The following is a 16912-nucleotide window of genomic DNA, read 5'->3' as shown; positions in this document are numbered from 1 at the left end:
GAGAAAATTTGGAAGTGAATCGATGACATCAATGGCAGAATCATATTAAAAATGAAGATATTAGAAAAGAACTTGACATTACTAGCATTCAAGAATGTATCAACAGAGCAAATCTAATGTGGTATGGCCACTTAAATAGAATGGGTGAAGAAAAGTTAATGAAACAGGCGTTTGATGCCAAGATGGCAGGAAAGAGACCAAAAGGAAGACCAAGGGCTAGATGGATTGATTCAGTCAGAAATGCTTTAGAAGCACAAAATGTTAGATATGACAATATTGAGGTGCTCACAAATAGTAGAGTGATTTGGAGGAAAATTGTTGATAGGAGATTAATAATGATGTAAACTTAATCATGTAGTGCTGTCATAGTAACCTGATGTACATATGAGGAAATTGATGATGATGATTAGGTATACCAGTGAAATGCAATACAAATGAAAAAAAGAAATACTAAAAGTAACATGTAATTTAAAAAAAAAACATTGGAAAAATAATAATGCAGAGATTAGAGTGAGGAGATGAACTAATTGTATTGGATCTTTGGTGAAAATTATAAAACTAATTACTCAGTGTAATTAGCTCAGCATATTCATGATTTGAATCTGTTACAGTAATCATGGAATTATTCTTGGCTATAATTAAGGTGGTTACATTGCTTCTGTTTTTTTCTTCAGTTCTGTTTTTCTGCACTTCTTGCATTTCTCTTCTGTGGGAGCATTTGAAACAGACACATCAGATGTTCACAATTTGTGACAGTTATCATTGCTGAAGGAGTCACTGCCATTTATCATTTTAATTGGTGCTTGGACAAAGAAAATAATTTACTTCTGTTGGTTTTTCTTATTCAGAGCAGAGGTAAGATTGTGTTTTCACTTATTCAAAAGACATGTTTCTTTCCTTCCTTTTATATCGCTGCCTTTTCGATCACTCAGAATTCCTTTCTTGTTTAGCTAGTTTTAAACATTGCTTCACTTTGCTGTATTATAAACAGGTGTTAGCACTATGCATTCAGTCAGTTGTAGAGCTGGCTTTACAGTAAAACTGTTTTGGCTTGTATGTAGCATAGTGTCTGTGGGAGTGAGGTGTTTTTCACTATGCAGAGACATTTATATTCCAGTTGTCCATTTACAGTATCTTAAAACATAGAAAAAAAAATACAGTAAGACTTAAGTATAAAGAGCTAATAAGCTTCATTTCGGCAATGAAAACATTACTTAAATTAAGGGGATATTAATTCCCACATAGTTTTAAAACCGAATAAGAAACTCAAAGATTGGAATCAGAGAGTTTCTTGCCGAATATAGTAAACTATAAAGTATCGGCGAACACTAGCGTTAGCCAATGCAAGTGATCCTAGTACGTGGTACAATCTCGGGCAACTCGTTGCAAAGGTGAGTAAGTTCAGATCGCTATTCTTAGGTATTTTCCATAATGTAAAAACACATTTCCTAGGAAATGTATGCTGTTATTACATTATGGAGGGAGGTCACTACCCAGACCGGTTTCAGCCTTTTTTGAGGCTTCATCAGTGAGTAGCTAGACCCAATGCCAAAGTGTACAGCGAAAAGAACTTAAGTACTTTGCGAACGAGTTTTCCAAACAGGTGCAACCATTAAGTTACTTAAGTATAAAGAGCTAATAAGCTTCATTTCGGCAATGAAAACATTATTAAATTAAGGGGATATTAATTCCCACATAGTTTTAAAACCGAATAAGAAACTCAAAGATTGGAATCAGAGAGTTTCTTGCTGAATATAGTAAACTATAAAGTATCGGCGAACACTAGCGTTAGCCAATGCAAGTGATCCTAGTACGTGGTACAATCTCGGGCAACTCGTTGCAAAGGTGAGTAAGTTCAGATCGCTATTCTTAGGTATTTTCCATAATGTAAAAACACATTTCCTAGGAAATGTATGCTGTTATTACATTATGGAGGGAGGTCACTACCCAGACTGGTTTCAGCCTTTTTTGAGGCTGAAATTTTTTGAGGTAATAACAGCATACATTTCCTAGGAAATGTGTTTTTACATTATGGAAAATACCTAAGAATAGCGATCTGAACTTACTCACCTTTGCAACGAGTTGCCCGAGATTGTACCACGTACTAGGATCACTTGCATTGGCTAACGCTAGTGTTCGACGATACTTTATAGTTTACTATATTCGGCAAGAAACTCTCTGATTCCAATCTTTGAGTTTCTTATTCGGTTTTAAAACTATGTGGGAATTAATATCCCCTTAATTTAAGTAATGTTTTCATTGCCGAAATGAAGCTTATTAGCTCTTTATACTTAAGTAACTTAATGGTTGCACCTGTTTGGAAAACTCGTTCGCAAAGTACTTAAGTTCTTTTTGCTATACACTTTGGCATTGGGTCTAGCTACTCACTGATGAAGACTCAAAAAAGGCTGAAACCGGTCTGGGTAGTGACCTCCCTCCATAATGTAATAACAGCATACATTTCCTAGGAAATGTGTTTTTACATTATGGAAAATACCTAAGAATAGCGATCTGAACTTACTCACCTTTGCAACGAGTTGCCCGAGATTGTACCACGTACTAGGATCACTTGCATTGGCTAACGCTAGTGTTCGCCGATACTTTATAGTTTACTATATTCGGCAAGAAACTCTCTGATTCCAATCTTTGAGTTTCTTATTCGGTTTTAAAACTATGTGGGAATTAATATCCCCATAATTTAAGTAATACAGTAAGACTTTGTTTTTCTTGCATGTGCCACATGGTATTTCTTGTTGAAGGGATGTTTTTCACTATAGATATTTTCATATCTATATTTCATGGGATGCTTCAGGATCAAAGTTATATAACTGAGAGGAGACCTCCACATAGCCTTTAAAGGAATGCGGAGAACTGACCAGAGCTTCTGACCTAATGTCAGGTACTCACCTTCTCGTGGTGCACCCTGTTTGGTATCTACCTGGATACTGAATGAACGAGGATGTGCTGGCAATTTGGGATTTAGCCGACCAAATTGTATTCTTATTGGCTTAAACCAAAATACAAAATGATGGTACAACATGACAAAATTTCATGCCGGCTAGAGCGTTGCTCAGTTAAACAAGGCCCCCGTTATTTTTGCCAGGGAACCAGGGTGAACAGCGAAAAGTCAGCTACTGGAACAAATCTGAAAACAAACCCCAACTCAACATCACCAGAGTTAAAGATTGGTACTGTCAACATAAGAAGCCTGAATGGCAAAGAAATGGAACTAGCTGAGGAATTAGATAAATACCAGATCGACATAATAGGGGTGACTGAAACAAAAAAGACAAAAACTGGTGAGATCTTTCTGAGCAATAAATACAAAATGTTATTTTCAGGCAATAACAATCAAGAAAAATAAGGAGTAGCCACAGTATTCAACACTAAATACGAGGCTAATCTTCTTGAGTAGCAGGCAGTATCAAGTAGAGTGATGTGTGCAAATATGAGAATGGGGAACTGTACAATGAGACATTTGTGCCCGTGTCCCACAGAAGGCTCTACTAAGGTAGAAGTGGAAGACTTTTTTGAGGCTTTAGAAAAAGCAACTGACACAATGAAAAATGAAAAGTTGGTCCTTGTTGGGGATCTAAATAGCAGAGTAGGAAATGATTGTGAGACATACAAAAATATTTTGGGAAAATTTAGAGAAAAGAGCAAAGCTAATAATAATGGCAAATACCTGTTGGATTTCTGCTCAGGACATGGACTGGTTATTACTAACACCATGTTCCAACATAAAAATGTGCACAAATTCACATGGAGAGAAGAGGCAAGGAATAAGAAAAGTGTCATTGACTATGTTATTGTTGATAGTGATGTTTTCTCCCTGGTGCAGGTCACCAGAGTGTACAGCGGATTTGAAATTGAAGGTGATCACTATTTAGTCTTGAGTAGGATAAAATTGAATTTCATATTGAAAAGAATAACATGTAAGAAAGTTTTAAAGCGAATAAAAGTTGAGCAGCTCTCAGATGTGAACTGTAGGCTAAAATACACAAAGATTATTGAAGAAAAAATGAAAGAGTTTGAGAACAGGAATCAAACCTTGGAGATTCAGTGGCAAACTCTGAAGAAAACATTGACTGATTCTGCCAGAGAGGCATGTGATGAGGTTGTCTGCAAGGATAGAAAAATAAGAACTCAATGGTGGACAAAGAGGCAGTGAAGGAAAAGAAGAAAGCATATCAGAAGTTCCTGGCAAATAAGTCAGCTTGTGCTCTTAGAGAATACAGAGACAAATGTAAGAAAGCTAAACAAAAGTCATAGGAGGACTTTGGCAAGAACATAGAAAATAAAATATTAAGAAGGTGGTAAGATATTCAAGGTTGTTGAAGCTTAGAAATGGAGGAAAGAATGCTGTAAAATGATGATAAAGATGATAAAGGTGACATGAAAACTGGAGAAAAAGATATCCTCGAAGTATGGAGTAATTACTTTGAAAAATTGCTAAATGAAACAAGCAGTGATAGCACAGTCGTAAAAAAACACTCAACAGGCATACAGTCAGGAATACATAACCATATTTGAAGTAGAAAAAGCCATCAAAGGCTCACAATGTGGAAAGGCAGCAGGAGTAGATGATATTCGACCAGAAATGCTAAAGTATGGTGGTATAAGAGTCTTACAGTGGCTGCGCTGCATAGTTCAGAAAGCCTGGACAGAGGGACGAATTCCCGATGATTGGAGTACAGCTCTCATAGTACCCATATATAAAAAAGGAAATAAAACTGAATGTGAGAATTACAGAGGTATTTCCCTACTGAGTGTTCCTAGTAAGATTTATTTAAGTATACTTGCGAAACGTTTGAGGAGAATTGTGGAAGAAAAGCTTGGTGAAGCTGGATTCAGGCCAAATAGAGGCTGTCAGGATCAAATCTTCACTTTACGACAAATAGTCGAGAAAGCATGGGAATATAACAAAGATCTGTATTTAAGTTTTGTCGATTTGGAAAAGGCATGTGACAAGGTGCCAAGAGGGAAGCTATTCGATACGCTGCAGTTATATGGTGTCAATGGGGCATTATATCAAGCAATACTTAGTCTTTATTTGAGTTGTAAGTCAGCAGTTAGAATTGAAGGCTGTATAGGAAGATGGTTTAATGTTAAATGTGGTGTGAGACAAGGATGTACATTATCCCCTCTGTTATTCATTATCTATATGGATCACATTATGAAGGAAAGTGGTATTAAACATGATATAAAAATTGGAGATGTTAATGTCGGTTCCTTAATTTATGCGGATGATGTTATACTTCTAAATAAATTTGCTAAAAGTCTGCAAGATTCCCTGACTAAAATGAATAACTGTTGTAATATAAATGGTATGAAGTTCAGCAATTCAAAGACAATGAAAAAATTGTTGAAAATGTCAACTGCATTGTGAATGGAGAACCTGTGGATCAAGTAAAACATTTCAGTTACTTAGGCACAATTTTTAGTGAAGATGGCAAATATGGAAATAGACAACAGAATCAACAAAGCTAGTATGGTAGGAATTAAACTGAATAAATTCATATGGAATAAGAGAGAAATTAATCAGACAAAATTAGTCAGCTAAAACTAAATTAACTGTATACAAAACAGTATTCAAACCAGTTTTAACTTATGGATCTCAGAGGTGAGTCAGAAGTAAAACACTTGACCAAAGACTAGAGACCGCAGATATGAGAGTCCTGAGAAAGATTAGAGGCGTAAACAGATGGCATCAATGGCAATATCATATTAAAAATGAGTATATTATGAAATAACTTGACATTGTCAGGATTCAGGAATGTGTTAGCAGAGCTAATCTAGGGTAGTATGGTCGCTTAAATAGAATGCGCGAGGAAAGATTAGCAAAACAAGTGTTCTCTACCAGGTTGGCAGGAAAATGACCCAGAGGAATACCAAGATATAGGTGGATTGATAAGATACTAAATGCCTTAGACGATAGAAATATAAGATCTGATAATGTTGGAGTCTTGTCAAGTAACAGACTGATTTGTAGGGAAATTATAGATAGGAAGTTAGTAATGATGTAAATTTTTCATGTAGTACTATCATATCCTGTACACCCCTTAAGGGTAAATGGCAGGAACTTGATGATGATGAGAGACATTGCTTCCAGCTGGGAAGAGTGATCACAAAATGTTGATTTGGAAGAAAGAAGAGAATGTGCAACTTTCAAGCAAGAAAGAATATATGTGGAACTACAAGGCTGGTGATTATGGCAAGCTTTGGAGACAGCTTTGAGCAGTGTCATGGCATTAAATTTGCAAAGGAAGGATATTCATAGTGTATGGGATTGATAGTCAAGGGATTTCTGGATGAAGTGATATCAGACTGTATACCGAAGGTCAGGAAGGTAAATCAGATGGGAGTTAAATGGATGAGTAGTATCATTAAGCATGAGATTCAAAGAAATAAATTGTTGTGGAGGGTATATAAGGAGAAAGGTGATCAACAAGCTCGTGAATGCTTCAAGGGTTAGACAAGAAAAGTGACCTTGCATGGTAAGAAAGGCAGAATAAGAATATGAGAATAAATTAACCAAGCAGGCCAAAGGAAATCCCAAAAGTTCTTTCATTATGTGGAAAGTAGGAGTAAGAATGACTATGGAAGGATAACTTTAATGAGTGCTGATGGTAGAGAGGTAATAGAGGGAGATGAATAATTTAGCTACTGAGCACTTTGTAGAGGTGACATGTACTGATCTGATAACAGTGGTTGATGAATTGAACGTTAAATGAACTTAGATGATATAGATATAATGTAGGATACAGTGTCGGCCAGTGAGAATTTTAATTGGGGGTGCTGCATATACAAAATAAAAAAAAATTCTTTTTTTCCTAATCAGTAACCAATTTATTAATAAATAAATTTACATATTAAAAATTGCTTTATTAAAAATAATTTACCCTCACCACGAACACACACCAATAATAAAAGTTTCGTATCTCACAGGTAGCGACACAGCTCAAATGAGCAGTGTCAGATTCACTTGTTACGTGCAATGACGTGCAAATGAATATCGGCAAGTCTAGCTGCAATTGGCTGAATGCGATAATTCCGACACTGTGTTAGATCACAGTGCATATGTTTTGTGTAACGATAATTGAAAAAATATAATTCTTTTTATATTTTCAATAGTGACACTCATCATAATTCAGCCTAGTATCTATAATAAATAAATGTCATTTTATTATTATTATGCAACACCTCCAGGGAGTCCAAAGACTCATCAAGGGAGAGCGTGCCAACAGCATCGAACGATTGATCCCCTTCCAACTACTAACTGCGCTCAAACTCGTTTAAGTTTTTGCGAGCCATTAGTAGCAGAGACTATCAATTGATCAACCTTTTTTAATAGAATAAAATAAGATTTATAAAAAATAGTTCACCCTCACCATGAATACGCACCAATAATAAAAGTTTTCTATCTCACAGAAATAACGTGCGCAAGCATACAATTTATCTGTAGCGACACTGCTCAAACGAGCAGTGTCGGATTGACTTGTTACTTACAATGACATGCGCAAACAAATATCGGTGAGTTGAGCTGCATTTGGCTGAACGTGATAATTCTGACAATGCGTTAGATTGCAGTGCATTTGTTTTGTAATCTAAAGTGTTAATCGAATAATTCCAGTTAACTATGCTGTGGTGGAGCATGCACCATAGCAAATTCAAAAAAGAGAGACTATTCTTAGGATCAGCAGCAGCAGCAGCAGCTTTCAGAAATCAACCGATTCTCAACAAATATGGTTGCATTAAGCTTCCTAAGATTTGGGAAACGCTTATCACCAGAGGTTCCACTTTACATTCCAGGCCACCTACAACCGCCCTTAGAGGATGCTCCACCTAGATAGGACTTTAGTGTCACCCATGTGGTTGGGCTTAGTATTGTGTGTTATTTGCTTTTTTAGTTTTTTTGTAATCCCTGAAAATGTCTCATTTACTGAGATGAAATATATAGGAAGTATTAAATTCTGTTTTAATCCTTTCTGAGTGCTGTATACAATCCATTAAGCCTCCAATATGATGTCCTCACAGCATTTAAGCCTCTACACACGGAATATAATACTCTATATAGGGCAACATGGTTTTGTGAAGGGTCTGCGATGTCTCGGTAATTTACGAACTTTTTATAATAGGGTATCAGCTGAATTGGATAATGGGAATGCTATACATGGATACTGCTGGATTTTGCAAAGGTATTTGACAGGATATCACATGGAGTAAATGGGGGGTGGATATGAAACATATGGTTACAAGGGTGACCGATGGACAGATGCAAAATGTAGTATATGAAGGAGTATAATCTAGGAAAAAGCAGATGACTAGTGGTGTGCTACAAAGCTCTCTGCTTGGCCACTGCTGTTTATTTGTACATAAATAATATAGGAACTAATTTGAAGGGAGAGATTCAGTTGTATGCTGATGGGAAATGTCGGGTAGGATAACAGTTTAATCAAATGAAATAGAGAACTTGCAGGATGATTTAAATAGATTGACAAAATATAATGGATAATAATTTAATGTAGAAAATTGTAAAGTTATGCATTTCAGGATAAAACGATTACAAGATGTACTCCAGGAAAAATGGAAGAAGCTGGGTTTTATTTTGGGGTAGTAGTAGTAGTAGCAGACAGAAAGTTGAAATTTAGAGGGCTTATTGCTAAGGTAGCTAGAGTAACTCACATGATTATCGGTTATTGAAGAACACACTTAACAAGCAGAGATAAGGGAGTTATCATTCCTCTTTATAAAGCCTTGATATTACAACATCTAGATTACTGTGATCAGGTCTGGTGGTAACCTTGAGTTTTTTTGGGAGATGGGTGGTCTGTCTAATTCCCCCTATGAAGATAAAGTGAGGATTTGTGGATTGCAATGGTAGGTTGATAGACAAAAAACAGGGATATGATAGAAACATATAAGTTACTTAAAGGATTTTTATTGGATTAATACAGAAGAAATATTTCAGCACTTGGCTAAAAAGGGTACAGGACAAGGTCATCCCTGCAAATTGGGTAAGAGTGTGGCAAGCAAGGGTGTGAGAATTAGTTTTTTGCTTGTAGAGTGGTGAATGAATAGAATGAGTTGCCAGAATCAGTTGAGTATTTTGCCATTGCAGTAAATTATTGGATTCAAGAGAGGTAAAATAGATATTATATGGATAGTTTCAATCTCCCACGATGAGTCTTTGGACTCCTGAGGTGCCAGTTTGCTACTAACAATAACTGAATAATTTTGTAATGTTTAATTTTTATATTTTTAATTTAAAATGGTTATGTGTATTGATCTTTATGCTTTTTTTAAATGGCTTGAAATTTATATAGGAATGGATAAAAGAAAACAAAGTTCTTCAAGTAGTACTTAGGGACAGTTTACATCAGCCTCAAGTAAGTATAAATCTATAGTTCTAAAAGTTATTTCAGATTGAACTTTTGTTACATTACAATAAAATAATAGTGAATTTTGCTTTATGACACTGCCTAAAGGCTAAAGGACTTATAACATTTCACTGAAAATGAACAGGAGTATGGAAATGCTATCTAAGAGATTGCTCAGTTTATTTGTAAAAACTCATCATTTGAATTTGATTAAATCTGATTAAAGAATGATTTCTAGTCCTTTATCAACCAAAGTTGAGTTGTCAGTACCTGCTACCTCTGTTTGACACTTGCAACTGAATTTTTTTCATTCCAGAAATTGTTTTCCCAACAAAGTGCAAACTAGTTTCTGTATGCATGGAGTTGACAGATATACACCCTCTGTCCAAAAAGAAACCGCCTTTGCGAAAATAGAAGAAACTAGTGGCACCACCTGTTGTATCTTTTTTTTTCGAAAGCGGCAACCTTCATCAGTGTTGTGTCAACTGTTTATGACATTTGTTTCATTCGAGTTATAGTGCCAAGAATAACAGTGTGTTTTGACGAACGGTCAGAAAATGAGTTTCAAACAGAGCTGCGATTGACTTTTCTGTTAAACTTGGTAAAAGTTTTACCGAAACGCATCAATGACATCTAAAAAGTGAAGTTTAAGAAATAGTTTTAAGAAATTCCAAAAAAAAAGCAAACAGATGGAATAGAATGTTACGAGGGAAACAACCAGTCAACCCAAAATTGTTGGATGAATTTCTTTTATATGAAGGTAAGTTGTGGCATAGATAAAAGTTTTATCTAGTTTCTTCCGAAGCAATAGACAGTTCCTTTTGATGTGGCATGCAGTTAAGCATCGTAAACTCGAAAGAGATCAATTCTGTTTGTGTTTATGGATAAGGATATATTCCCAGAGGAAAAGGGAACTTTAAAATTATCTTGATATTTCAAGGAAATAGAAAAGGAACTGATATTGTGCAGAAGATCTAAAAGAAGGAATACGTTCTGTCTTAAAAAAGTTGTGTACATATTATATTGTTGTTTTAGAAGAAAAAATATTATTATTATTATTACGTGACACCTCTAAGGGGTCCAAAGACTCATCAAGGGAGGACACCTACTCTACAACTCTCCATCTCCACCATTCAATTCACCAAGTACAGCAAACTGCATCATCCACATCAATGCCATCTACTGCCCACTACCACTACTAGTATTTTCACAGACAATCACAAACATCCATGCTCACAGTGGGATTCAAACCCACAGCCTTTTGGCTGGGGAGTAGATATGCTAAACACTCAGCCAACCAGACCAGCATGTATTAACTAAATAATTATATTTTAATGGCCATTATCAAAAGCAGAAGAAGCTGTGTCTTATAAGTTAGTTCATCATCATCATCATCAAATTCCTTCCATGTACCCTCAAGGGGTGTACAGGATATGATAGTACTACATGAAAAAAATTGCATCATTACTAACTGCCTATCTACATTTTCTTCCAAATCTGTCTGTTACTTGTTAAGACTCCAACATTATCAGATCTTATATTTCTATCATCTAAGGCACTTTGTACCATATCAATCCACCTATATCTTGGTCTTCCTCTGGGTCGTTTTGCTGCCAACCTGGCAGAGAACACTTGTTTTGCTAATCTTTCCTTGCCCATTCTATTTAAGTGACCATACCACCTGAGATTAGCTCTGCTAATGCATTCCTGGATGCTGACAATGTCAAGTTCTTTCCTAATATCCCCGTTTTTAATATGATATTGCCATTGATGCCATCTGTTCATGCCTCTAATCTTTCTCAGGACTCTCATATCTGCGGTCTCTAGACTTTGGTCAAGTGTTTTACTTCTGACCCAGCTCTCAGATCCATAGGTTTTGAACACTGTCTTGTATACAGCTAATTTAGTGTTCTGACTAATTTCTCTCTTATTCCATATGAATTTATTCAGTTGACTTCCCACCATACCAGCTTTGCTGATTCTGTTGTCTATTTCTATATCAGTTTACCATCTTCAGTAAAAATCATGCCTAAGTAGCTGAAATGTTTTACTTGTTCCACAGGTTCTCCATTCACAACACAGTTGACATTTTCAATGATTCTGCCTATTTTCTTTGTCTTTGTCTTTTTATTGCTGACCTTCATATCATATCTATTACAACAGCTATTAAATTTAGTCAGAGAATCTTGCAGACTTGTAGCAGATTTATTTAGAAGTATAATATCATCTGCATAAAGCAAAGAGCTGAGATTAACATCTCCAATTTTGATATCATGTTTAATACCACTTTCCTTCATAATGTGATCCATATAGATAATGAATAACAGAGGGGATAATGTACATCCTTGTCTCACACCAGATTTAACATTAAACCATCTTCCTGTACTTCCTTCAATTCTAACTGCTGACTTACAACTCAAATAAAGACTAAGTATTGCTTGATATAATGCCCCATTAACACCATATAACTGCAGCGTATTGAATAGCTTCCCTCTTGGCACCTTGTCATATGCCTTTTCCAAATCGACAAAACTTAAATACAGATCTTTGTTATATTCCCATGCTTTCTCGACTATTTGTCGTAAAGTGAAGATCTGATCCTGACAACCTCTTTTTGGCCTGAATCCAGCTTGTTGTTCACCCAAGCTTTGCTTCCACAATTCTTCTCAACCGTTTCTCAAGTATACTTGCATAGATCTTACCAGGAACACTCATTAGGGAAATACCTCTGTAATTCTCACATTCAGTTTTATTTCCCTTTTTATATATGGGTACTATGAGAGCTGTACTCCAATCATCGGGAATTCGTCCCTCTGTCCAGGCTTTCTGAACTATGCAGCGCAGCCACTGTAAGACTCTTATACCACCATACTTTAGCATTTCTGGTCGAATATCATCTACTTCTGCTGCCTTTCCACATTTCAAGCCTTTGATGGCTTTTTCTACTTCAAATATGGATATGTATTCCTGACTGTGCCTGGTTGGTGTTTTTTACCACTGTGCTGTCATCACTGCTTGTTTTATTTAGCAGTTTTTCAAAGTAATTACTCCATACCTCAAGGATATCTTTTTCTGCTGTTTTCATGTCACTTTTATCATCTCTAATTTACAGCACTCTTTCCTCCATTCCTAAGCTTCTTCAACAACCTCCAGAATATTTTGCCACCTTCTTGATATTTATTTTCTATATTCTTGCCAAAGTCCTCCCATGACTTTTGTTTAGCTAGTTTTACACAGTGTTTAGCATTCCTGCATTTGTCTCTATATTCTCTAAGAGCACAAGCTGACTTATTTGACAGGAACTTTTGATATGCTTTCTTCTTTTCCTTCACTGCCTCTTTAATTTCCTGTGTCCACCAGGGAGTTCTGATTTTTTTATCCTTGCAGACAACCTCATCACATGCCTCTCTGGCAGAATCAATCAATGTTTTCTTCAGTTTGCCACTGAATCTCCAAGGTTTGATTCCTGTTCTCAAACTCTTTCATTTTTTCTTCAATAAGCTTTGTGTATTTTAGTCTACAGTTCACATCTGAGAGCTGCTCAACCTTTATTCGCTTTAAAACTTTCTTACATGTTATTCTTTTCAATATGAAATTCAATTTTATCCTGCTCAAGACTAAATAGTGATCACTTCCAATTTCAAATCCTCTGTACACTCTGGTGTCCTGCACCAGGGAAAAAACATCACTATCAACAAATACATAGTCAGTGAGACTTCTTATTCCTTGCCTCTTCTCTCCATGTGAATTTGTGCACATTTTTATGTTGGAACATGGTGTTAGTAATAACCAATCCATGTCCTGAGCAGAAATCCAACAGATATTTGCCATTATTATTAGCTTTGCTCTTTTCTCCAAATTTTCCCAAAATATTTTTGTATGCCTCACAATCATTTCCTACTCTGCTATTTAGATCCCCAACAAGGACCAACTTTTCCTTTTTCATTGTGTCAGTTGCTTTTTCTAAAGCCTCAAAAAATTCCTCCACTTCTACCTTAGAACCTTCTGTGGGACCATAGGCACAAATAAGCCTCATTGTCCAGTTCCCCATTCTCATATTTGCCCACATTACTCTACTTGAGACTGACATTTATATTCAGGATACTAGCGGATATGCTAGTATCCTGAATATAAAACTGCTTTGTGTGTTCACCCTTGTTTCAGTTCCATACTATTCAAGATATATTAATTTTGAACAATATAAAAACAAAAATGTTCCCCTTTCAAGGCCATCAAGGTCCTTTTCTGGATTACAAATGCTGATAGGGAGAGATGCCTGACTCCAAATCTTCTTTATTATTATTATTTTTACGTAACACCTCCAGAGAGTCCAAAGACTCATCAAGGGAGGGTACCTACTCTACAACTTCCATCTACACCAAACCACTGATGGCAACTACTGTCATCATCTACACAAGCTCCATCTATTGCTGACCACCACTAGTATTTTTACAGACAATCGCAAACATCCATGCTCACAGTGGGATTCAAACCCACAACCTTTTGTCTGGGGAGTAGATACGCTAACCACTCAGTCAACCAGGCCAGCATGTATTAACTTAATAATTATATTTTAATGGTCATTATCAAAAGCAGAAGAAACCATGTCCTATAAGTTAGTTTGAAGTGTTTGTGTATTGTTATGAAAATTGTGATCTTGAAGAAGACGAGGAATTTTGCACGATGTTTATTTTCTTTAACTCTTAAGTTTGTGGGCCTTTTATTCTTAAAAAATAAGTTTATTTATAATAAAAATTTGTATATAGTAATTGTAAAACATGAACATTTTACGCACACTGTTAAGGCAATAACATAAATCTACACTGGTATTATTTGTAAATAAAGGTATTATTTTTGAATTTCCTTTGTCTCTCACTCAATCTCTTGACTTATAATATCCCAGATCCAAATCTGTGATATTAGCCACTCAATTCAACTCTGGTATATAATGACAATGAAGCAATAGACAGTTCACACAGTAGTATGGAGACCAAAAGAATAATGAGAAGAGTGTTCACTGTTGAAACTTATATCCCACAGTTTATGGTATTAATGAAAACGGTGAAACAGTGTGAGATATTTTGTGCTTACACAAAGCACTCATGTGCTGATAGGTTTTTCAATCTTTCATGCATGGGTGGTTTGATTGAAAAGGGGGAAAAATCTATTTTTCCCCCTTTTTAATCAAAGGAGAAAAAATCTAAACATAGAATTTAATTTAAAATCAAATTTAAACATAGAAATAAACAATACACAAAGTGGCTTCAAGGAAAATGTAGGTACAAGAGAAGGTATTTTCAACGTCAGAACCATCACAGCCTCAGTTTACTTAATGTGCATATATGCAAAATGCGTATTCCCATATGCTCTTATCCTAGCAGACAGCACTAGACATTTGTTGTTTGTAATATCAAACCATCTTTCAGAATTTTGAGTGACAAATGAGTACCCTAAATAATAAAGTAATGATTGCATTTAACAAATAATTAACTGCAGTTTATAACTAATAGAGTAACCACAGCATTTCACAAATTTTATTAAAATTGGACAAGCATATATAATATTGCAAAAAATATTTTAAAAGCCCATCATTCAACTGTTCATCCAGTCATTTCTACTATCCTGTTGTACAAACAGAAGCTATTACAGAGTATGACAGAATTTACCAGTATGAACATAGTTTGACCATTTGGAGAGTTGGGGGAGAAATGTGATGGTAATTAAACTCTGGCATTAAATGAAGGCTGATCAAAATCTGGACATATATCTGTATATCATCATTATCAATTTCCTGTGGTGTACCCTTGAGGGATATTCAGGCTATTGTGACAGCACCACATGATTAAGTTTACATTATTAATAATCTCCTATCAACAGTTTTCCTCCAAATTAGTCTATTACCTTGTCAGCTTTCCAACATTATCATATCTAACATTTCGTTCTAAGGTACTGCTGACTGAATCAATCCACTTAGACATTGGTCTTCCTCTGGGTATATTTTTCTTGTTATTTTGGCATCAAACATCTCTTTTGCTAACCTTTCCTTATCCATTCTGTTTAAAGTGGCCATACCAATTCCCAAAAAAACAAAAGCTACAAGATGCGAAGAGTTCAGGACAATTAGCCTCATCAGTCAAGTATCAAAAGTCCTCCTATACATTATTCTTGAAAGAAATAAAAGAAAAATAAACATAGAAATAAACGATACACAAAGTGGCTTCAAGGAAAATGTAGGTACAAGAGAAGGTATTTTCAACGTCAGAACCATCATACAAAGATATCTAGAAAAACAAAAAGATGTGAATCTCTGCTTTATAGATTACAAAATGGCATTCGACAATGTTCAACATGAACAATTAATTGAAATCCTTTCAGAAATAGGCATGGATAGAAAATACATTAAGCTAATAAATAATCTTTACTGGGAACAGACTGCATCTTTGAGAATAAATAGAGAGAACTCAGAAGAATTCCCAGTTCAGAAAGGTGTGAGACAAGGCTGTGTCTTCTCTCCGATTCTCTTTAACCTGTACACAGAAGAAATATTTAATTAAATTAGTAACCTCAAAGGAATAAATCACTATAGGGGGCAGAAATATTAATAACCTAAAATATGCAGATGACATGGTTCTTCTAGCTGAAAACAAATATGACCTGAAGACTCTTATAGATGAAACCCTCAAGTACAGCGAACAATATGACCTCAGTTTCAACTTTAAAAGGACAAAAACATGATAATTTCAAGAGAAAAGGAAATACCAAAAATATGCATCAATATAAATGGAAATAGAACAGGTGCAAACATACACACCTCGAACACTTGATCACAGAGAATGGCAGGACAGAAGATGAAATTAGAAGAAGGATTGAAATTGCAAGGTCAACTTTCAACAGTATGAAATATCTACTGACATCTAGAGAATTAAATCTGAAAACAAGACTAAGAATCTCCAAATGCTACATATGGTCCACATTATTATACCATGTAGAGACATGGACACTCTCCAATCTGAGTGTGAAAAAACTGGAGGCCTTTGAAATGTGGACGCTGCGAAGAATTATGAGGATATCATGGAAAGACAAAAAGACAAATGAAGAGGTACTATAGATGGTAGGTGCAAATAGGAGCCTGATGAAAGAAATTAAAAAGAGAAAATTCAGCTATTTTGGACATATTCTGAGACATAACTGCCTACAAAGGACACTTCTCAAAGGAACTGTTGAGGGAAAGAGAAGGAGAGGAAGACAAAGACTGGAGTCTGTGAAAAATATAGAAGACCGGACCTACCTCTCATATGAGGAATGCAGCAGAGAGGCACAGAATAGGACATGGTGGAGACACATGGTAGTCAATCTCCTGGACAGAGAGAAGACACCTGACAGGACCACTTTAGATTAGCTCCGCTCACAATGACATGATAACAATGGCAAATTCCTTTCTAATATTGTCAGTTTTAACATGATTCTACCATTGATGCCATCTGTTCATATTCCCTAATTTTTCTAAGAACTCTCATATATGTAGTCTCTAA

At 35.6% G+C, this 16912-nt stretch overlaps 1 protein-coding gene across 4 annotated transcripts in view; it reads left to right on the top strand.

Annotated features, from left to right (window-relative positions):
* faf (ubiquitin carboxyl-terminal hydrolase-like faf) overlaps positions 1 to 16912 on the top strand; it is a 1099079-nt gene that overhangs the window by 194976 nt on the left and 887191 nt on the right. For all 4 annotated transcript variants that reach the window (XM_090401226.1, XM_090401227.1, XM_090401224.1 and 1 more), the window contains one exon: positions 9327 to 9389. In XM_090401226.1, coding sequence (XP_090257352.1) covers positions 9327 to 9389 — 63 coding nt within the window. The remainder of the gene's footprint in view (positions 1 to 9326; positions 9390 to 16912) is intronic.

Source organism: Typopeltis vanoorti, chromosome 12, assembly GCF_054136105.1.
Source record: "Typopeltis vanoorti isolate ZY-2024b chromosome 12, IOZ_Tvanoo_1.0, whole genome shotgun sequence".
NCBI classification, from domain to species: domain Eukaryota; kingdom Metazoa; phylum Arthropoda; class Arachnida; order Uropygi; family Thelyphonidae; genus Typopeltis; species Typopeltis vanoorti.
Note: the sequence above shows the minus strand (reverse complement) of the source record. Positions and strands in the feature narration are given on the sequence as shown.